Source organism: Lepidothrix coronata, unplaced genomic scaffold, assembly GCF_001604755.1.
Source record: "Lepidothrix coronata isolate B3197 unplaced genomic scaffold, Lepidothrix_coronata-1.0 Scaffold168, whole genome shotgun sequence".
Classification (NCBI taxonomy): domain Eukaryota; kingdom Metazoa; phylum Chordata; class Aves; order Passeriformes; family Pipridae; genus Lepidothrix; species Lepidothrix coronata.
This window is the reverse complement of record NW_016690348.1, coordinates 715,638-738,309: the sequence shown is the minus strand read 5'-3', so window position 1 is coordinate 738,309 and position 22,672 is coordinate 715,638. Positions and strand designations below refer to the sequence as shown.

At 34.7% G+C, this 22,672-nt stretch overlaps 1 protein-coding gene across 8 annotated transcripts in view; it reads left to right on the top strand.

The window, feature by feature from the left end:
• The window catches only part of GPHN (gephyrin), a 288,205-nt gene that overhangs the window by 203,372 nt on the left and 62,161 nt on the right, over positions 1-22,672 (top strand). For 5 of the 8 annotated variants that reach the window (XM_017829761.1, XM_017829765.1, XM_017829759.1 and 2 more), the window contains 3 exons: positions 8,383-8,439; positions 10,431-10,502; positions 16,514-16,555. The exons of 2 other annotated variants lie outside the window; for them this stretch is intronic. In XM_017829761.1, the coding sequence (XP_017685250.1) occupies positions 8,383-8,439; positions 10,431-10,502; positions 16,514-16,555 (171 nt within the window). The remainder of the gene's footprint in view (positions 1-8,382; positions 8,440-10,430; positions 10,503-16,513; positions 16,556-22,672) is intronic. One more of the 8 variants, XM_017829762.1, reaches the window with a different exon arrangement.

Genomic DNA, 22,672 nt, shown 5'->3' with positions numbered 1-22,672 from the left:
TAGAATATGTGTGTGTCATCATCTGGTTTTGCCTGGCACTTACAATGTACCTTCTACAACGCATAGGAAATATAAACCTTATCTCAATTTTGAGAATTTTTTTTGTAATAACTCTTTCATATCAAGGTCTCATTTCTGGTGTCTTTTTTACCGAAGCAGGTAAGCTTTCACTTTTACAAAAGCTAGTTCTCAGAATCATGTTACCCTTGCATCTATAGGTCGGTACAGCAATGCATCAAGTGTGAATATAGTAATTCATCTTTTTTTTTTACCCAAGATAGACAAGGCAAGGCATTTTCTATTAGGACTTAGCCTGAGTAATTGCTAGCAGCATTTGAGAGTTTCATTTGTCAAGAAGATACTTACATCATCTTAATTATCCAAGTTTTTGTACTGTAGCTATATTTAGCAAGTGTTTCCCCACAAGGTTTTTAGAAAAATGGACAAGATGCTTTCTCTTTAACATTTTTCTGCCAAGTTCCTGTGCCTTATTTCCTGGCTGGAAAAGGAGAACCTGGTATGTGGCCTAATGTTCTCACTTCTACCTCAATCTGTGCCTCGCTATTCCTCAGGATGATTGTTTAAAAAAAAAAAAAATCTGTGCACATGTTTACAGTCTACTGTGTAACCATACCAGAGGAAGATGCATGCAGTAAGTTAATGCTGCTATATTTCTTTGGTGTGGTCCTACTCTATCTGTTCTAAGTGCAATAGGTGACAGTTTAGAGTACCTGAAGTGAACAATTAAGCAATTAGATGAAATAAATTTATCTGGAAAGCTTTGAAAGCATTATTGTAATCCCTAGCGTACCAAGTCCATTCCATTAAATAGTCCTGTTAAATTGTAACGATCACTAAGCATCAATAAACAGTGCTAGGAAATGAGAGAAAAATGTGATGGAAAAGGTAAAGGTTTTTAGAATCAAAAGAACATTTGTCGCAATCACTTGTCCAGCCTTCTCATAAACAACCATTCTAAATTTGTTAATACAGTTCACCCTGTTAAATTCAACTTCTTTGTCTGCTTACCACTCTAATTACCTCCTTTCTCACAATGGAAGTTAGAAGCCCTTTATTTTGTAATTAAAACCATGTAAGGCTTAGGTCAATGCTTATCCAATTCTGTATCCTGGATCTGCAAAGAGTATTTAGCATGTGCCAAGTGCATTGCCTGTGTTTGAGAAAATTTTTATTTAGTTGTGTCACTTTTTGTTTAGTAAAATATTAATCAAAGATTGTTCTTCCTGTTTTAATTTTCTACAACAGGAAAAGGGAGAAGGCACTTTAGTGCTTCAGGGAATTGTCCCATTTTGAACATTGGCAACTAGTTGAGCAAACTCATTCTGTTTACTTCTTGAAGAGATTATGTAAGAAAATAGTATTTAATTTTTTTCTAAATTTCTGCCTTTGAAAAATTAATAAACTGTAGCAGCACAAATTATGACAAAACTCTGATGACATGTTAAAATACAAGTTCAAAATTGTATGACCATGAAGATATTATTCTATTCACTGATGCCTCAAGATTTGGTATTAGAATGTGTTCTGATGATTATTAGTGATGGCAACGATCCAAATGAATCCCCATTTTTATTACACTTAAAATTATCTTCAATATCTGAAATTAATTGCCTCTATTTTGCTTACCCATTTAGTTTAATTTTAAAAGGCAAAATACGTATAATCTCTTTAAAAGGGGCATTTATGAATAGGGTAGAATTTGATTTCTTCAATTAGGTTTCAACAGTATATTTACTTGTTTGAAAGGAATGGAAGTGTTCTTTCTATTTCTGATCCCTTTCACACTATCATTGCGTATTACTGGACAAGAATTTCTGTAGGCATTTATTGATATTTACATTTACTAAAACCTGCATACATTTCAGTATGTAGGTTTTTATTTAAGCTAGCAATACTGGAGACTATAGGAATGTATTTATGGAAAAAGTCTATGACAAATAGGGTCCTGAAAGTGAGTCATTCAAAGCCCTTACATTTGAAACATATTTCTCTTCAATGACTGTGTTGGAAATGGGGCGTCCCACTGGATTACCCTACAGTAGATTTATTCTGTAAGAAACAGTGACAGGTTTGGCAAGATTTCAAAACAGCTGTTGTCTATTTTCAAATTTGCGCCATTCATTGCAGTTTATTTTTTAAGATTGCTTTTTTCTTTTGTAAATACTTTTACAAAATGTGAGGAGTGCCTTTGAGCAAGGAGTTCATATGCGTTTGGCACAGCAGTTCTTTGCAACACTTAGTTTGCTTTATTAAGTTTTCTAGGCAGCCTCCTTGGACAATGGTTTCACTCAACAGCACTGTCAGTATGGACAAAGTGACCTTAGTCGCTTCCCAGGTTATTGCTAGTAGTTAGCCACTTAAAGGTCATATTATTTTAAGCTTCTGCAAAGTGAATTGAATCCCAGATCTTTCTACCTTAACTTCGTCTTCCAAGGTCCTCTCACTGCTTTAATTGTTTCCTATGGCTTTAGTGGCTACACCCTTTTCCAGTATCCTTACCAACCCTTCCGCTCCTCTTTTACAGTTGAACTCCTCAGGACACGTAAATGTGAGGAAATACATGGGACAAGAAGCTTTATACAGATTTTCTAAACACAGCCCTGTCTAGTCAAAAGTACAGGCTGTAACAGATATTTGAGAACAAATCTTAAATGCACTTATCCTCAAACAGGTTTACTCTTCCCTTTAAAGTCCCTCTGGCCCAGATGTTCTCAGAAAGATGAGATCTTCCTTGTTACACTGAGCCCCAGTGCGAACACCATTCCCTTAATTTTGCTACTAGAAGTGCTCAAAGAGAGCAAATATTTGCTTTATAACCCTACCAGAGAGCTGATTTGCTTTATAACCTGCCTGTCGCACCATAAGGTCACTTCTAAGTGACTTCATTGGTGCAACAGTTTTCACCGTGACCACCAAGGTATCTCTGATAGGAGTTAGCTTAATGTCTAAAAATGTTTAAAGGACTCTGTCCTCCACTAGATGTGCTATAGCTCTGTATGTGCTGCAGCTTTTAGAACTTCAGCTTAGGACAACAAGGCAAAATAGCAGCGCACTCAGAACTGAATTGTCAGTTTGGGAAAGGTATGCAAAAAGAATGCAAAACTTCACCACCTAGGACTTAACATATCTTTATTTTTTCCTTAAATATGACCTTATTCCTGTTTGCCAAGACAGATTTCTGATATATGCAACAGGTGTTTGGGTTTTGAAAAGCTCTACTAGGAGCATGAGGTGCAAATTCTGCTTTCCTTTGTGGGGAAAGCGAGAGAATAAATGGGGAAACAAAATGTGCCAGCAGACAGTGAAAAAATGTTCAAGCAGTTCTGAAATGCAATAATTTAAAGTATTGAATGGATGTGAAATTGAAGGTAAAGGTTGTGTGGTAAAGGTCTAAAACAAAGCAAAGCAGTATTTGTGGCTCTTGAGTGATGAGGCTGCAGGGCTTAGAGAGGTTTGAAGTAGGAGGTAGCTTGGATCCAGGAGGCAGCAATAGCATTATGAGAAAAGAAAGGGCTGTGGTCAGGAAGAACTGGGAGGAAGGCAGCCTTGAGCTGGTAGAAGGGTTTGCGAACCTTCAGCTGTGTGACAGGAGGGTTGTGCAACTGTTAACTGCATAATGGAGGTGAGGACCCAGCTCTCATATGCCCAGATCTCCAGTTTAAATGAGTCTTAGGACATGAAGTCACTACAAATCATCATCATGGCTGGGCTTCACGAACGAAGATTTGAGAAGGACTCTACCCATATTTGCTACAGGCGCGATGGTGGCTAAAGAGGCCAATGCGAGATAGACAAGCCCGGTTGCAAACTACAAATAGAGACATACTATATAATGTTTGTTTTTATTGTAGTCTGTCTTTCCCTGGCTGTGCATTTTACCTACCAACTTTTAGATTTTATTTCTGACCATTAAATTTCACTTAAGTCACTAGATATTTTTGAAGAACTAGGCTGCCACATGTTGGTGTAAAATAACCAGTGTATTACCAAGCCTTTTGTGTAAGGACATGGTTCCATTATCTTTGCCACTATATGTGTTAACAAAGCATTTGATCTAGTGATGATACTTCAATACTGCAACAAAATTACATTACTTTCTACCATTGATTGTTCCACCTGCACTGTGTTTATTCCCTTATCTGCACATGGAACAGTGTGAGGAGTAGTGCCCATTTAAAAAAACAATGTGGGCAGTGTGAGCAAAATTTGTGATGGTATGATAATGATGTTTTATTGGCATTCATTAGCATTCACATACATTATGCTTTTGTAGATTTACCATTATCTATGAAGTGCAGCAACCATAATAAAACTTTTATGCCATACTGCAGTATAATGCACAGGCAGGAATATGTTTATTGGTTGAGAATATATGTCTCTTTTATAGGAGCCTGTATTCCCTTTGTTTGAAAATACTCCCTGCTTATTTAGGAAGCCCCATCTAATTGGTGTTTGTCTGACCTAAAAGTGCAGAAGTAAAAATACTTTCAAGTGCAAGTCTATCTTTCATACATGAATGTAAAAGTTATGCATAATGCATTTTTAAGTTGAAAGAAATTGATTTGCTGCAACATTAAAAATATATTAAACTCTTTGGTTTTGCTTTTATACATCCACCTACCTTTCACAGAATATCTCTTTAACCTGGACTGGAAACTCATGCCCTTGTTTTTCTTCTATATTTTGTCTTTACTCACTGTTCATCGTTGATCTCTGTGTAGTAATCAAGTGAGAGAACAGCAAATAATCTGAACTTGTTTTGGATGCTGATCTCTTGATTATTGTGATTCCAATATTGCATGCCCAAACCGTTGAATGAGGTACTTGACATCTTTTTAAACTACTGCTGTAAAGAGTTTACATTGTGAGTGTTGCATTTATTCAATTTCAGAATTAAGTAAATTGATCATATCAAAAAGTTTTTGGCATTATGAACAATGCATGTATTGGCCAGGATTTCGAAGAAAAGTCTGACAGAAGTTTGGCTTTTTGGTGAATGTGGATGGGAAAACACATTTCTGAAAGCTTTAGGTCTGGCAACATTCCAATTTCTTTGTCAGAGTGTAAGCAGGGAAACTTTAGAGTAGCCCACACAGAGTATATTATCAGAAAGGGGAAGGAGTCTAAGATGGATAGTGCTAAATATTTGAGGTTGTTTCTCCTGTTGTGGAACTCTTCCTTTAAATAATCCAACAAAAGGCAGAGTCTCAGATTAGCTAGTTGTTCAGAGCTGTTCTTTCTTTATGACAAGTATAACTGCTGGTCTAGATATTTATTTAGGGTTAGGTATTTTAAATTCTTTTTTCTGAAGTAAAATCTAGGATGAAGATTAACAGGTACATTTCTCATGTGCTCCATTAGGTAGAAGGTAGAGGAATAATAATGAAACCATATGCAAGACTTCTGCTTAGAAAACATTTTCTGTTCACTCATCTTCTAACAAGTTCATTAAGTATATTTCAGCATTCCTCTTTGCTAACTGTTTGGTTCTGGTTTCCCTGCTTCCTAAGTTTTCTTCCACTGGCTTCCTATCTCATTCTGCTCCAACTGTAACTCCACCTTGTTCTTCAGGTATCAGGATAGGGACACCTGTGGCTAATCTTTAGCTATTAAATCCTACTACTAGTGCCTTGTAATAAGAAAGGGATGTAAATATAATGCATTTATCTTAACTGTCAGTGCATTATACCTTGCTAGTTTCCTGGAATGTTGCCTACACAGCACCTTTCTTTCTTCATTACATTGAGTATCTTAATTCGCCACCTTCAGTGTTCTCAAACCTTCATGTCTTTCAGGTAACATTTTGCCAATAACTACTTGGTGTTGCTCCTGCCTCATCTCTTAATCCACTTATTTAGCTTGTGTTATGGTACAGATACTTTTGATTTAGAACACTTACACACCTTTCATCGTAATCTTTTATAACTACAAGTGTTCATCTGTGATGGGGTTCTTGTGTCTAAGTGAGTTTCTGAAAAACAAGGAATGTATAATCCATGCCATTTTCTGAATTAGTACTTTATCTGTCAAATTCTAGATCATCATACAGGAGTTTACCAGAGAAAGATAAGAATATACCTGAATTCCTTTCTGTGGTATTTGCCGAGAAAAAAAAAAAGTATTTTTTTTATTCCTACTGTCACTTGCCTTCCTGATAGTACGCTATTTAATTCCTAGGACATATGTAGTATAGCTTGTCCAATACTCATATAACACTGATTCATCCCTTGAGAAGTATTCAAGTTGTACTCTGCAAGATTCCTGTAGAAAACACATTTTCATGTATATTAACAGTGCCATGGATGTAAAACGAGAGTTGACCTTAGGCTATCTCCTTGTAATTCATATGTCCAAGCATTTATAACTTCGTTGCTTGTAGTGTACACATTGTTTATGTATTTCTCTATATATTTTGAAGAAAGAAAGAGTAAGTAATATCAGTTATATGCACCTGTAGTATCTCCAATCTCATTTCTGACTGAATCCTAAACCTTCACCACAACTTGAGCAGCCACAATACCCATATTGGTGAGTAATTCAAGAAAAACGTTTTCCCTGAAGTGCAATGCATATTGTTGCCACTTAGAACTTTTCCTCGGGTTTCTGTGTTATGTAACATTTTTTTTAATGATCTAGTTCCATGTGAGATTATAAGCATTCCATGTGAGATCATAAGCATTTTTTTTTTTTCAAAACAAAACTAAATATATTATTTTTGAAAAAAGTTTCAAATTAGTAAGATGAATTAGGGTTCTAGTAGATTATGTCTTATTACCTGGAAGTGGTAGTATCTCAACCAGGATATTGGGGAAAGTATCTTTGCTCTAGATCCTGATGTTTTCTTTTCAGATAAGGATCTTTTTTTCCCAATTGAGGTTTCCTTTTCTTTTCCTCAGTTAGGAAATATATAGCAACTAGGTTATAACTGCATATATTTTAATTGAATTTGTCGTCTAAAGGAGACATATTTTATTTAAGAATGACAGTTTCTTCTTAGTATATTAGAATTGATTGGAGATTTACTTGGAGTCCCATGATAACAGTAATGTGGGTGTTTCACTTGAGAGTTCAAATCAGATGCTATTTTAATGCCATAAGACCAGGGAAGGAAAGCAACGATTAACATAAGTATTTCCAGTGTATTTTTCTAATGGACACCCTATCAGAACTAAATACTTAACTTGTTAATATATTGTTTAGTTGCATTGTTTTCTTGAGAATCAAATGCAAGTTAAAAAAAAAAAAACATTCTGTTGACTGAGTTTTGAGTAAGAATTTCTCCATTTTACATGGCTCAGGTAAAAAGAAACAGGACAATTTAACTTGTGCCTCTGCTAGTGTCCTCCAGAGAGCATAAAGCATCATTGAATTTCCGTGGTTCGTTCAGTCTTTGGCTTCCTTGATGAGATTTCTTAAAGAAAAGACAATTAGTGTGGTTTGAAAGGGTTCACCTCAGTTGTGTGGGATTTTGTTTTACTTAGGCTATGAAACAACCATCAAATAATAAAAACTTTCAATTGAGTCTTGACTCAGACTAGAAGGATATTGCTAAAGTAATTTTTATTGTCGTCTTCTCTATTTCAGATGACACAAGTTCAATTTATCAGTAAAAGATATTTGTTTACCAGATTCAGCAATTCTGAAAAGAACTTTTGCTGTAAATGAGTGTTTTATCCTTCTAAAAATATGAATCCTTTTGAGAAGCTACCTGATTTGTTTCTTCCATACTCTGAATCATATAGGAAAAAATGTCTATAATAAAGGAAAAGTAATCAGGTAGAAGATGTTGGAGATTATATATGTGGTATATTTTAATATTTAAAATAAAAATCTAATGTTGGTCTGGCATTAAAATTTTCTGGTTGGGCAGCATAATTTTTAACCGGGAATCTTGACAGCAGTGGCTAAAATCTCTAGACCTGGGTCAGTCTGTATTGCATTCTGTCAAGTATCAGTCATGATACTTGCAGGCTCCCAGTTATAGCATAAGCTGATCATATGATTTGTAGAAGGTATAGGGTGCTTTTTCTTCAGTGAGAGTTTAAGAACTTCGTTATTCTTAATATCCAAATCAGATAAGTAACACGTATTCTTTCAAAAATGTTAGTGAATTTAGCATGCAACATGTGTGCCAGATTGGTAATATATTGAGATAAAAATGATCAACAAAGCAAGTTTAAAATGCCATGATAAAGCATCATTTATTTCAGAACTTAAGAGTCTGTGTCTTTGTCCTCTAGAGGTGTCTCAGAGAGTCAAATTGATGTCTTGCATGTACTGCTAACTGATTGTGTGGAAATTTTTTTAAGTTCACTTTTTCTTTATTCTTCTGTCTTTTTTACCCATCTTCCCCCATTGTAGCAAATTAGACGGCCGGATGAAAGCAAAGGAGTTGCTAGTAGAGTTGGATCCCTCAAAGTAAATATGTTTCTAACATTTATTTTGCAAGTTTTCTTCTATAGCCTACACTTTTCCTTTTGAAGGGGGAGGTGAGGGGAGGGAGGGAAGGGACTTTTCCATTTCTCACCATCCCATCATTTTTATTTCAGTATTCTTATTGCTGTTGGGTCACATTTTGTTTGTTTCTGTGCTACACATAGAACAACCTACTGAAGGCAGGCTGCCAGTTAGGTAGCTTTGGATGTCACTACAAATAAGAGATAGTGACAACTTTCTTGAAGTGCCTGTAATTTGGTGATCATGATTAAACCACTTCTCTGATCTCTGTTGTTTGTTGCCTGTTACGTGGAGAAGTGGCTTACTCATCTTCAAACTACTGCTTCCCATCTTCAAACATAATTAAACTTTTATAGTGTTGAAGCTTTTTGCATTTAATTCTGCAAAACACCATTACAAGATAGTTGAATATTTCATATATATGTAGCCTTTAAATTAGAAAAAAATACCAGAGTAAATAAAGATGAAATGAGAGATTCACAAGAGTCTATGAATGGAGCCACTGTTTTGCTGATAATTAGTATCTTCTGCCTTTTGATGTTTGTATAAACATGCCCAAATATTTAGACTGCTTAACAGAACAGGCAGATATCTAAACCAGTACCCACCATGCATAGTGTTACACCCTGATAAATGGTTTGGAACCAAGTTGCTGATCATATGCAGTCCAAGCCATTTTGTTTAGGTTCCTTTTCAAGAGTTGCCTCTATTTCAACTATCCAATTTTTCATTTTTCCCCACTTTATTTCCTTTTAGCACTTTCTCAAGCACTAATTTTTTTTTTCTTGTGCATTCTCTTTGCCTTTTCTGCCTTCTTGTTTTTTTACCTCTGTTCTGGTTTTGGTTTTGTATATGAATGTATTGCCTTTGTTCCAGGACAAGCCATCCTCTCTGTTCTCTAACACTGTTCTACAGCTGCTCTTTGTGAAAATGTTGTTTCACTGAGCACAAAGAAGGGGAGGGAAAAGATTAATTATGTACCTTTTTCCAGTAATGCCACCACTTAAATTGATCTCAACATAGAAAAAGAAGGCAGTTGTTACTTGTTTATACAGGTTCTAGCTAGAGGCATCTGTAGCATTCCTCACTGTCTGTGAGGCTTTATCTTTTCATCTTGTGATTTGGGAAGAGGTTTTAATTACAGTGTAGATGAGAAGAGCACTGTACATGAATGAGGCACTGTTTCAGTGGCAGACATTCAGACCACTGAATTCACATAGAGGAAAATAAAAGACAGCACAGTTTCTATGCTGTTTTTGAAAATTGTGTATGTAACTACAGTGACCTGTGCGTCTTAAGGCTTGGGTCATCACATACAATTCTAGATTCGTAATGCATGTATATATGCAGAAGATGTAGCTTATTTATGTGGTGGGTTTCACCTATTATTTTTATGGACACCCAATGATACCTAATTTTGGATGAATATTTCTGTATCTGATTGCCTAAGATTTAATTCTATGACCCAAAATACATATTTAGACACAAAATCTTCCTTATAGAAAATGGGAAATCCTAGTTGAGGTTCCCAAACATGAAAATTTACCTCTAAAAATTATTCTTTATGGAAATAAATTCTAGACACAGCCTTACCAATAAACAAGGAAATAAATAAATACGTACATAATAAACAGTGTAGCAGAAATTCAGTAGCTTTAGAATGATAGTTCTCTTGATTTTTCAGGGTTTTTTTCCTGTACTGGGAAAGAGCCATGTTAGGCAAAGATGTCTTGCTTCCAGATTCCAAGTTTACTGAGCTTGTGTGTCCATGTTGTTCAAAGCACTTTGATGTCTTGAAATGTTTTGGCAGAGGCAGTGAGAAATGCGTTAAGCTATGATTTATTAAAAACAAAATAAAACATACAAAAAAAAGAACAAAATAAAAATGAAGAAAAAAAACGATTATGAGAACAGGTTGCTTTTTCAATTCATTTCCTGATGTTTACATGTAGCTCCGTCGAAAGCGGAAGGAGCTCAGAGATCACCTAGAAGGCAATGTCAAAGGATGCTCTCTCCGAGTAAATGTACGATTTCACTCGGTCATCTGATTTTTTTAAAACTTCTGCTGGCTGGTAACACCAAATCTGATTGGTTTGTCCTCTCATCCCCATCTTTTTCCTTTCTCCTTCTCTTTCTCCCTTTGTGTTTTCTTTCTTTTCTAGCTGGGGCTTCATTTTAATGTGTATGAGAAACCTGACCTAAGTGACAGCTTGTTTATAAGGACATCCTACTGCATTTTAATCAATGCTAATCAAACTGCTTGGCTTTGCAGAAACTAAAAAAAAAAAATCCCTTTCCAAAATCAAAGTTGCATATCTAAAACTTCCAAAATCAAAGTTGCATATTTAAAAGTTTCCTGAATATTAAACTTAGCAATAAATAAAACAGATACCCTTAATTAAAAGGATAATTCTTCTGCCAGGGTTTGATAGTCCTACCTGAACCAAAAACTGTGGCTAATATAAGGTAACCCAAAAGCGTATAGGTTCACATGTACCTCTGTCTTTAGCTTCAGTCTTTTTGGGTTAGGTTAATATTTGGCTGAATGACAGCTGTGAAAATTCTGTTGCTTGTTTTTTTTTAGCAGACTAATGCATAAAATTCTGCAGCATATTTCCTATGCATTACATTTACTCCTTAATGAAAAAAAATGTGAAAAATAATTAGAATCTAGCGTATGTCATGACACCCCTATAAAGTTGCACATTTTTCACAGAAATATTTAATAAGGCAAGTTAAATCCAGCATAACACTACAGACAGCAGTACCTCATGTTTAGTAGTTCAACTCATAAACTGAGATCAGCAGTTCTATGGAAGTGACTTTAAGCCACATAATTTTGTGTATAATTAGAAATTTTGTGTAAAATTAGAAAAAAATGACACTTTTAGCATAGTAGATGTGAAACTTAGTAACCCTTTATCCCTTTGCACATCCATTCACTGAAGGTTCTCTGAATAATTTCTTTGGATTCATGTCCTGTTTGTCTTCCATACACTGTGATTGTTGTCATTCTCAGCGCTATCATTCTAATGCATAATCCACTAAGGTTATACAGTGCAAGATAATTTTGGTAATGATAACAATTTGATAATTTTTACCCCTTTGGGTGCTTTTGCTTATCCAGCTATGTATCTGACATAAAGATGATTACTGCTTATTGTCAAATACAAGTTCTTGAGTTTATAATCTTTTGCAGGTCAAATACAAGGAAATCGAACTGCTAATATTTTGCAGTTTCTATAAAATAAATTTGATTAAAGGACAGTATCTTTTTCCTGGCAAATCTTTTAAGAATCAAGTTTTGAGGGGAATAAACTGTGTCATATTTCAGATTTGGTGGCAACTCAAATTTATTAGTCACAATCAAGATAAAGCAAGTTCCTTTATTTTAAACTACTCATTCTTAAATTTGTGATTTAATGCTTAAGAATAAATATAAAGCCAGGAAAAAAAATCATGCTGTGAAATCTTGTACTACAAAAAAGATGTTATAATCACATATTATGTCACAGATTGTCACATGGGGAAAGATTTCAAATTAAAAGCTGTGACTACATTAGCCGTGACAACATGATTACATGAGTTGTCATGAAATTGTCCTGTTCCTCTGTGGCAATTTATCTGTTATTTCCTGACCATACCCTACGTGATCTAAGTCAGTCAGTCAGTAAAGAATGTAAGTAATTAAACAAAGAAATGTTCCACATATTCTGCATACGCCTTTAAGTTTCTTAAAACAAGCAGGGCACATTGCTAAAATTTACTGCTTTGTCACTGCTGCTCTGACTCATGCAGTAATAATGGATATTTTAGACAGGACAGCATTTTAAAAAACAATATACAAATGACTGATCGAAGAAAAGAAATATTGGACAGTTCTCAATAGGGGAGGACTGGAGAAAAAAAAATGAGGAATCTGTTAATAATTCATTGTTAAAATAATTTTCATCTTTTCCATGTGCTTTTGGAAAGGGTTTTAGATGTAAGTTGCTGATACTCCTACAACATGGCAAAACTATTGAATGGTATGGGAGGGGAAGCATGTAGTATCTGATGGCCAGCTCCATAAGTGAAAATGAAATGCTATTGCACAATTGTGTATTGCAAAATACCATTAAGGTGGAACCTTTGTTCCAGAATGAATTGCAAAGACTTGCTTTCTGGATTAAATTCAAAGGCTATTGGAAATATGTAGGAAACACTGGAATTCTGCAGAATATCCCCGATGCCACCAAAAGTTTAGAAAGCCTGCTAGATATTTGAAATAGAATTGCACTGAAAACATGCAGGAAAATTTGTGTTAATTAAGCAATTTTGGAGGTTTAGTAGTTTTCGGGTTTAATATGTTTTAATATCAGCAGTAACACATAACCATTTACAAAAAGTTAATCCTGACCTAAGATTTGATTTTGCATTTCTTCTTGAGAAATTCATTCATCTTGAAGTTATTTTCATTACTTAATACTCTGGCCCCTCCCAGAGACCGGTTTGACACTGAATTGTTGAGAAAAAATAGTGTTCTGTCACTTGGATATGTTAGCATTCCCCCACTGTTCAAATTAATGTAGCAAGTGTATTTGCTACTGACATGATCAACAGTGAAAGAGTTGACTGGTTTATATTTTAGAACTCATAATACCTGCTAAAACTAATACCCTTATGAAAGTGTGGAATTACTGTGAAATTCAGCAGAACAATAATGCTTCGGTCTGTGCTTTGGAGATTTTTTGGGGGTTGTTTTTTTTTTGTAATTGTGCAGGCTAAGAATTTCAAATGTAAGTTTAATTTCTGCAGAAAAATATTATGGAAAGCCCATCAGAAAAAAAATTAAATCTATGTATAGAAGTTCTACACAGAGTTTCCAAGTGATAATGCCAAACAGTTTTTTGTGGCTTTTAACCAGTATGGTTCCAAGTCAAAGATTCTGGATTTGTTCAGGAAAAACATTCTCAGAATTCATAGCAGAGGCCAAATACTGTCAATAGATTATGTTAAATGGAACTGGGATAATAATTTCTCATACAGGCCTGTGTCTCTCAGAGTCTACAGTCTCCTGCATGCATTTTCTGTCTGACTTTAAGTACCTGCCTTCTTTGGCCATGATGAAGGATTACATTTACGTGATTTTTGTTCTTGATCCTAATATTCCATTATTAAAGATCTGAGTCAAGCCAATAAAGCCTTCCAGCTGACAACAGATTGCTCTTGCAGCATTTGAACCAGGTTCTCAGTTGATGTAAATAGGCATAGCTCTTCTTAAATCATTCTCACGGTGGGGAATTTCTTTGACTGATAATTTGACCCTTAAATTGAATGTTCATGGGGGGGAAAGAGCACGTTAGCACATTAACTTCACCTAACATTATATGTAGGGGTTGTCCAGTAGTGTGCAAAATAAGGAGAGCTTCCCCCTCTGTCAAACTGGAAGAAACAATCACTTCAGTTCATATATGACAACAAATTTTAAGTAGAGTTGGTGATAGATTGCAGAAACATCCAAGGAACTTGGAAAAGGACTAACATTTAATTTTAATAGCACAGAAGCTTACAAAATCCTGGAATTGGGCAGATGCTAAAAATGGAAACTAGTTAGCAAGAAAGCAACATATAGAAATGATCAGGAAATTTTAAGTGTGCAGGAGATTAAACAGTCACATTGTGTGATCCAGTTGAAGATAAAACACACAACAATCCCCATGGCAGGAGTGTGCTGTGAGCATAATCCTTTCCTCAAGAACATTAGGTCATTTTGAGACTAGAACACTTCAGTATATCTTTGATTTAATCATTATGAGAAAATTAAATAAGTACATTGAGAGACTATACATAAAAAAAAATTAATTTTGAAGTAAGATTAGGAGATTAAGGAAAATTGTGTGTGTATGTTTTTTAGCATAGGAAGAAATAAAATATACTGGTATCTTGCTGAAGGGAATATTATCATTGCTTCTATAGAATTAGAACTATGAAAAAGAAAATATAACATTACTTGCAGTTATTAAATTCTAATTGGAATAAAAATGAAGTTAAATGGTTTCATTATTAATGAAAATATGGATAATTAGATTACAGGATACTTTGACAAGGAAAGTAATAGTATTCTACTTGTAGTAGTTGTCTAAGAGAAGATTAAAGTACACAAGTGTCTACCATACCCCTTGTGAATTGGTGTGAGGAGTAGACAGAGTGAGATCTTTATGGAGTATGGTTCCAAACTTCCTCACCATTGTTGTTTTTGTTAATCTAGTTGCTCAGACTTTAAAAACTGATCTTGTGATGCTTCTTGCTATTACTGCATACTTTGGATTCTCACCTGCAAAGCCCAAGCTAATGTTTTTTTCCATGCTGTTGGAAGACAAACCATGGGAACAATGGCTGGACATTATTTATGAGAATCTTAATTAGAAACTCATCCGAAAGCCTTGGGTGAATAGCCACACCCCTGTTCTGAGCAAAAGCACACCTGTCTTTCTTAGAAAGATTTCAAAAGCAATGTTTCTAGGAACAGTTTTTGCTCTGTCAGAAGAGGATCTCTCTTTTTTCTTTTTTTCTTTAATTATAAAATAGACTGTTTAAGAATAATAATTGATTTCTTAAAACTGTGGGATTTGCTCTTGATATTTGTCTGAAGGAATTTTCTGGTTTTGTCTTAATCCTTCTGCAAATCATCTCAACATAAAAAAACATTTCATCAGTTGAAGAACGTGCTGAGGATGTGAATATTTAAGATGATGTGAAGTGATTCAAATTTTCTTGGTAGTGTTATCTGGAAGAGCAAATGAATACACAATGCAAGAAAGGAACAAAAATATTTTCAGGGTATTAAAAACTTTTCAAGGAGGAAAAATCAATTGTATAGAAACATATAATGGAGACATAATTTAACACAGACCAATGTGACTGTAGAAGTGATATTTTATATTTCAATGAAAAAATATGGAATACACATTTGAGACTGAAGAATATTCTTCAAAGACTTCTTATGAATACCATGTTCTCTACTCAGTCCATTATATACCTAAGTCAGCAAGTGGTCACTAATAACTTATGTGGAAATTCTTGCTGTATTCTTCTTTACCACAAATATATCTAAACTGCTGTACAGTTTTTTAAGTCTAAGGAAGTTTTGCTAAGGCTTCTCATAATTAATATTTCCCCCCTAGAAAAAAAATCAAGAGGAGATTTTTAGGGCATTTATAAAAACCATGTCTTTTTAATTTTCATTTATTAGGCTGCTTTTACTCATTCTTCACAGACAGTGAAACATGAAATATTCTCACCCAAAGAAAGGATTTTCCTATAAACTACTGGAGAGTCCTTTTTTAATACTTGATTTATGTCTGCGTGATTAATAGTTTAGAGTATTGGCTATCCCATATAAACAAAATGTGTCTTAAGCAATTAGTAAAACTAGTGTTACCAATTAACTGCAAGCTTCTGACAGTGGACAGAGTCCCTCAAGAATCACAGACTTTATGTTGAGTAGAGGCATAATCTGCAGTTTTCTACCAACCTATATTTGTCCACTAGTCATTGAACTTTGCAAGTTATTCTGGTTTTTGGGGCCGTGAGATTGAAGAAGAACCTCCACTGTTAAAATGCTGGTTCTGAGTATGTCAACACATAAAGATATACAGGACCTCTAATGGGTTTTCACATTATAGCCTTTGCAGAGTTAGAATAAAACTAATAGTTTTAAATGAAAGAGATTAGTAAAGTTTCATCCTGGAATACCTTATTCTCCTAAGGATAGTGTTGTCAGTTATTTAGAGGAGGAAGGATTGATAATTGTCTTCAGATTCATCATTAGTTTTAATTATTTTTCAAATACAACACTTTTTTTTTCTTTCAAGAAGCTTCCACCTTAAAAGGCATAAATTTGGAGTCTATGAAACAGCTGGTCATGGAAACTTTATGAACCCCCTGTTACTATCTCAGTGCTGGAACCACCTATACAGAAAACTTTCTGAGACCCTTACTGTGCCACCATTTCTTTTTTAACAATGTTTTCTTTTCCCCACTGCACAACCAGGCTCGACTCCCTTCGTGCTCATCCACCTATAGTGTTTCTGAGGTATACTTTGCACGTGTTCTCTCACACAGTCGACCTGCTCACCCATCACACTTTTTTGATTTCATTTACTCTTATTCTTTTTTTTTTTTGCATTGCACTGTGCACAAGTGGGGAAAAATCAGCTTGGGGGGCAGATTTTGCATGAGCAATCTGCAACCATGTTCAGCGTGGTTTTAAAATCACTGTACCAGTCTGGGGCCACCATGATGTATAGTCTAGCTAGGCATCTGCTACATAGCACATGAGCTGAAACTGTGTGATAAAGCATACTTAGTTATCTCTTACATTAAAATAAAAATAAGAAAATGCCAAATGCTGCACCAGTTAGTCTGACCTCTTTTCAGATAGTGAAACTGGAAAGACTCTGTAAAGTTATAATTACTAATTACCTGTCTAGATATAGGTATGTTCATTATATCTGAAGTTCATTATTAATTCACAAAGCTCTGGCTTGGGTCACGGCCTGCCAAAATGCATAAACCATTTTAAATACTTCTGTATCAGCTTCATGATCATCTTCTACAATGAGGTATAGTACCATCTTAACAGGACTTGAAAATAAAAATACTTTCAACTGGAATTAGAATGGGGGGAAAAAGAAGTATGTTAAGATAAACTAGAATTCACAATATCATGGGATAGAAACAGAGTTTATAAAATACTGTCAAATTAACACCATTACCTGCTATGTAAAGATTAGGCTTCAGCATATTATTATAATTGATAAATGGAAGAGTATAAAAAAGATGGACTTGAGGTTTTCTGCTGTACTGAATCAGTCTTGAGCAGATATAGTTATTTATTCTGTATTTTAAAATAGTCCCTTAAAGTTGGCAAGATCTTATAAAAAGTTAACAGTTCGCTCTATCTCACACTGTGGGCCAAGTTCTAGACCTGATCTGAATTCATGAAAATTATACAAAATGCAAGCATAAAGAGCTCACCTACTTGATCAGCTTGTCCCTAAACAGAAAGATCTGTGTGTAACCAGTACCTTGCTGATGTGTAATTTGTTCTCAAAATCTTCAGCTTCTCAAGCAATCATTTCTAGCACTTCCTTATCCTTAGTAATAGAAGGTTTTTTCCTAGTTTCAGTCTATGAATAGGCAAAAGATATAATAGAACAGTTCTTAAAAAGAAAGATGCTTACCAGTTTTTCTGTAATGGATCAATAGTTATTGTCTGGCTGCGCCAGAAGACAAGTAATTCTAAAAATAATCAAGTATTTGTTCTTAAAAGCACCTGATACGTATTCTGCAGTTATTGTAACTCATTACTGTATTGTATGAAAGCCTCATTGTTTTTATCATTATCATCAAAACACCAATACAGAATAAATAAATTATACTATATTCATGTGCATACAAAGACACTTTTTTCTGAGCTAATACAGGGGCAAGAAATTAAGTTTAGTGCTTACAGATGCAAGACAGAAGCCATCCTCACTCCGTTCTTCGGAATATCTGTATGAAATTAAGAAAAAGCAGTGGATCACCATCAGCAAAAATAGTGAACATGCTCTTAGAGATTATGAATCAATAAGTCACTTAAAGGGAAACTGGACTCTTCATGCTTTGCCTGCAACTTCAGTCATTTGTCCTTCCCTCCACTTTATGGAGGGATCACTGTCTTTGAAAGAAATACATACCAAGGTATTGCAGCTGGTGACTAGTCAATATGTATGGGTCTCCTGCTTGATCAGATTCCAAAAACTTTTTTACCTTCTCCGAAGCTATCACTTATTTGCAATTTGTAGAAAAGACTCTGCTAGCTGAAGTATCAAGATGCCACTGCAAGACTGAAAGCAATTCATCCTTTATACTCTGTCCAAGGGCAAGGTCTTCCTATCTAAAATGCAGGCATCTTCTGATACAGTTTCTAGCTAATCAGAAATCAGAATTTCATGCTCTTGGAAGACACAGTGCAAGACCTAAACAGTCCTGTTTTAAACTGCAAACTGAAGGTGTAAAAAAAATACAGATGCATTATTCTCTGGTGGCAGGGTAGCACCCTGTGTATTTTTGAATAGACCATTCGAGCCAGTGTCAGATCCAAAGGAACAAATAAATTGAAATTTAAGGTCTCTGTAGCAGTTGTAGCTATTTGAAGAGGCAAGAAGGGATTGGAGGTTCTCTGGGGTCTGTAAAGGATTTGTAGTCTCACTTCTATCTTTGTGAGAGACTTTTCATTTGGAAATACAACTTAATGTCAGGATCCATATCAAGCAATGCTCAATGTCATCTGCTATTATTTTGGAAAATGGGAAAGGTTGCTATGAGTAAACAACATCTTGGCCTCTAAATGACATGATAGGAAATCTCCCAAACTGAAGTATTGTTAAATCAAGTCCGAAAGCCTGCCAGCAGTTTTGATCAGGGGAAGAAAATGAGTAATATTGTATTGTATAATGTCTCATATGCAGGAGGGAAAAAAGGACCACATTTTTTATAGGATCTCAAGGTTGTTTCTTATGTCCACACCTATTTCTGTGGTTCTTATTCCAAGAAAATATTTTTCTTAAGCTAATTCTTAAAGCACCAGGTTTGGAGGTTCTTACTTTTCTTTGCCCAAGTCATCACCAAATAGCTTTGGACCTTTAGATGATATCAGGAACACAATGATGAGAGAAATGGAATCAGTGCTGTGGGAATTCAGCTGAATGTGCCTTCTGAGAAAGGTACAACAAAAGATAAAAGGGAGAACCTCATATAAATGGTTTCTGAATTCTGTTTTTAGGAAATAGATGTATTAGATTCATCATAAAAAATTTCCTCGCAATTTTCATTGTTAAGAAAAGCTCTGGAATTGGATTAATTGGCACTGGTACAGCTCAGATTGCCAAAAAAGAAAGTGAGTGTACTATCGAGGATTTACTGTCACATAGGAGGTCTTTGATTAAAGAAGTAGAAGATCTTACAGCAGAAGAGAAACGTATTCTGCATTGTGAAGAATTTAAGGCAGATTTTGCTGCCTATGTTTTTTCATAGAAAATGTTCTTGTAGAGGCTATTTTGCATCTGAGGCCAAAACTAGAAAAAGCTTTTCACCTGTTCCTTTTTATTGTCACCAGTTGCATGGATGAAACTGTAGATGTGGTCAACTGATGCCTATTTGAGAGGAATGGGCAGAAAGATTTTAGAAACTTATGCTTGCTTTTAGGTACAGAAAGGTTTTCCTAGTTTGTTGAGCTCCAGGTATTATAGGATAGTAGTATTATATACCTATTTAGCTCCAGTCAGCACCTTAGCAATTCCACTTGTCTAGAATCAGATGTTGTCTTTGGTTCAATTCAGTGAAATTTAAGTGAGTTTCTTTAAGTAGTGATTTCCTTGTGACAAGAGAATTAAAGCTTTAATACTCTAAAATGCCATAATGATAAAATATATGTTCATATTATCTTTAAATTTCACAGCATCCAATAAAGGTTTTCACCTTCGATGAAAACCGGTTAGCTTAATGCCTGTAATTTTTGTGAATGTTAGCAGGGCTGCTTAAATGATTGTCTAAGACTAAAATTATTAATTAGAACTAATAATGACTTAGCAGTTGTGAAGTATAGTATATGTATAATATATCTGTAATTTGCTTATTAACCACTTGTCACAAAACATAGTAATTTATTTTTAATTAGCAGTAGTTCACTTAAGAAATTATTCCATCAAATTGGCTTCACTTACATTTTTAGAAGTACTCTGACATCAGCTTGTGTCTTAAAAATGTCACACACAATGTAAATTGAATAGATTGTCCAGTGAAGGTCCGTAGTGTCCTAATGTATAAAATTACACTTAGGTAGTGTTATGCAATGGCCCCATTTTTTATTCTCATTTGTGTCTCAGACTTTCTGTTACCAACATCAGTTTCTTTCCCCCTCTGTCTCCCTCTCTCTCCCTGTCCTCTGGCTTTTGCATGCGCTTTGTGTTTGGCTAAAAGCGTAATGAAGGAAACCTGTTGATCTGCTTGTTGGAAGGACAGTGGCAACAAAATGTTTAATGCAGTGCTATTCCTACTTTCTAAACAATTTTTTTCAAAGAGGAAGACATTCAGGTCTGTAGCTTGTCATATGTTTTATTTAGCCTCATTGAGTGGTTAGAACATGATGCCTTTTATTGTGAAAGATCTGCAAAATATAACTTTTCTCTCCCACAAAATATAATTATTTCCATACAAATAGTTTTGGAATATATATTGGCTGCATACTTATCGATTTGGTTGTATACTTAGCATTGTTAATAAAACAACAGAGACCTGTATTGTCTTACCTAATTATACAGGGTAACCAGTACAGGGAATTAAGTAGCAGTATTCAGAAAACAAGAGTCAATACTGTTTCCTGCAGCAGGTAGTTGACTTCAGAAGACCATTCAGAGACCACATGAAGATTTTTAAGTGCTCTAGGTTAAACTATTTTATATAGTATACCTTACAAAATGTTAATAAGAAGTTGAATGATAAAATCACAACTATTTTCCAGATAATGTAATATACATTTCTATATTCTAAAACCCAAGTAATTCAGAAATAATTTCCATCCTTCCCCATTTGGAACTTTAAAGTTCCTTACTTTTTTTTTCAAGACAAATCTTTATGTTTCAGTTTTTAATAAATTCTTCCCCTTTCTTCTTGTACCACAAAATAGGGAGACATTTCACCCTGCTAGAGATGTGCAGTCCTTTATGAAACAAATTAGATCAAGCTAGAGAGCTATGAATGTCATTTTCCTTTTGACTGATTATAGCTTAGACTCCTTCGCATTTTCCAAAGTCAGTCTTGTCATTATTTCACTAAAGACACATCCATTTAAGCAGAGGAGTTTTTTCCATTTTCTTGTGCTGTACCATTTTTTTGACTGTATGGCAATAAAATTGACTTGATTAGATATAACTGTGAGATTTCTTTTCTAGACAACCACTGTTTTCTTTTAAAATCCAGTATTAAGCTGTTTACCAGCATATAGTGTTTAGAATTTACTTGTTTACTACTTAAATCAGCTTGTTTGAAAAGCCAGACATTATTTTGCATACTATTACACTAGTAATAACACTTAATAACACTAGGTTCAGCTCCCAAAGCAATCTAACTCTTCAGTCAGCTTCAGTAATAGAATCTGTGGAAAAATTAGTCTAGATTCTGAAATAGCAATGAATCAAAGTAGAGCAAAGCTTTTATTACGCTACTGTTACGGCTTTTGAAGTAATCACTGATATGAAATGCCATACATGTGATCTAATTTACATGTATCTCCATTGCACAGTGTCTGTTTTAATACATGGAAATCAGATATACACAGCAGTGTCAGTATCAGTAATGCATAGCTCAAATGTCAGTGGGTTCCCATCACTGCTCCCTATGTTATCTTCCTTTTTTTCCAGTTTTTAAATGTAATTTTGTAACATGGAAACAACTTCTTTATTTCAGTTAAGCTCAATATTTTTACTTGAGCTAGGAGCATCAAATTTGAAGGGCTTCAAGTACACCTGTACACTTGTTTGAAGCTTAACTTAAAAGAGCTTTATTCATTTTTGAAAGTCTGAGATTTTGGCTGAATATTATATATATCAGTGACTATAATATACACCATATATAAGATTATTGTTCCCTGTGTTTACTAGTATTAGCTCTTGTACTTGAAGCCTTTCAAATTTGGTTCTCCCAGCTCAAATAAAAATATTAAGCTTAACTAAAATAACTGCTTTGGAGTTACACTAGTGCAGAAATTATGATCGTACCACATGGGGAAACATGTTTTGTTCCTGCTCATATAGTTTAAAAAGTAGTCCAGCTATTTGCTTTAGAATAACTATAAAAATCTCCAACCAAAACTGCTAGTAAACACCAGCAGAAAAAGGTGAAAATTAAAGATGATTTAAAAATGTAAGAAATTGAGTGATGGCCTTTTATTGGCTTTTTGGGCCTGAAGGTGAACTGTTCACTTGATTGGTGGTTTTTGAAGCCACAGAGTCTTTGATTTTTTTGTTCCCGTTTGTGTGTGTTCATAATCCTTTCACACAGAAATGCAAGTAATGTTACCTGTTTGGTCAACTTCCTGGAAGATAAGACTGTAAGCATGAAATATTGGTTGTGGACTTTGTTAGCAGTTACAAGTTTGAGTCAGACT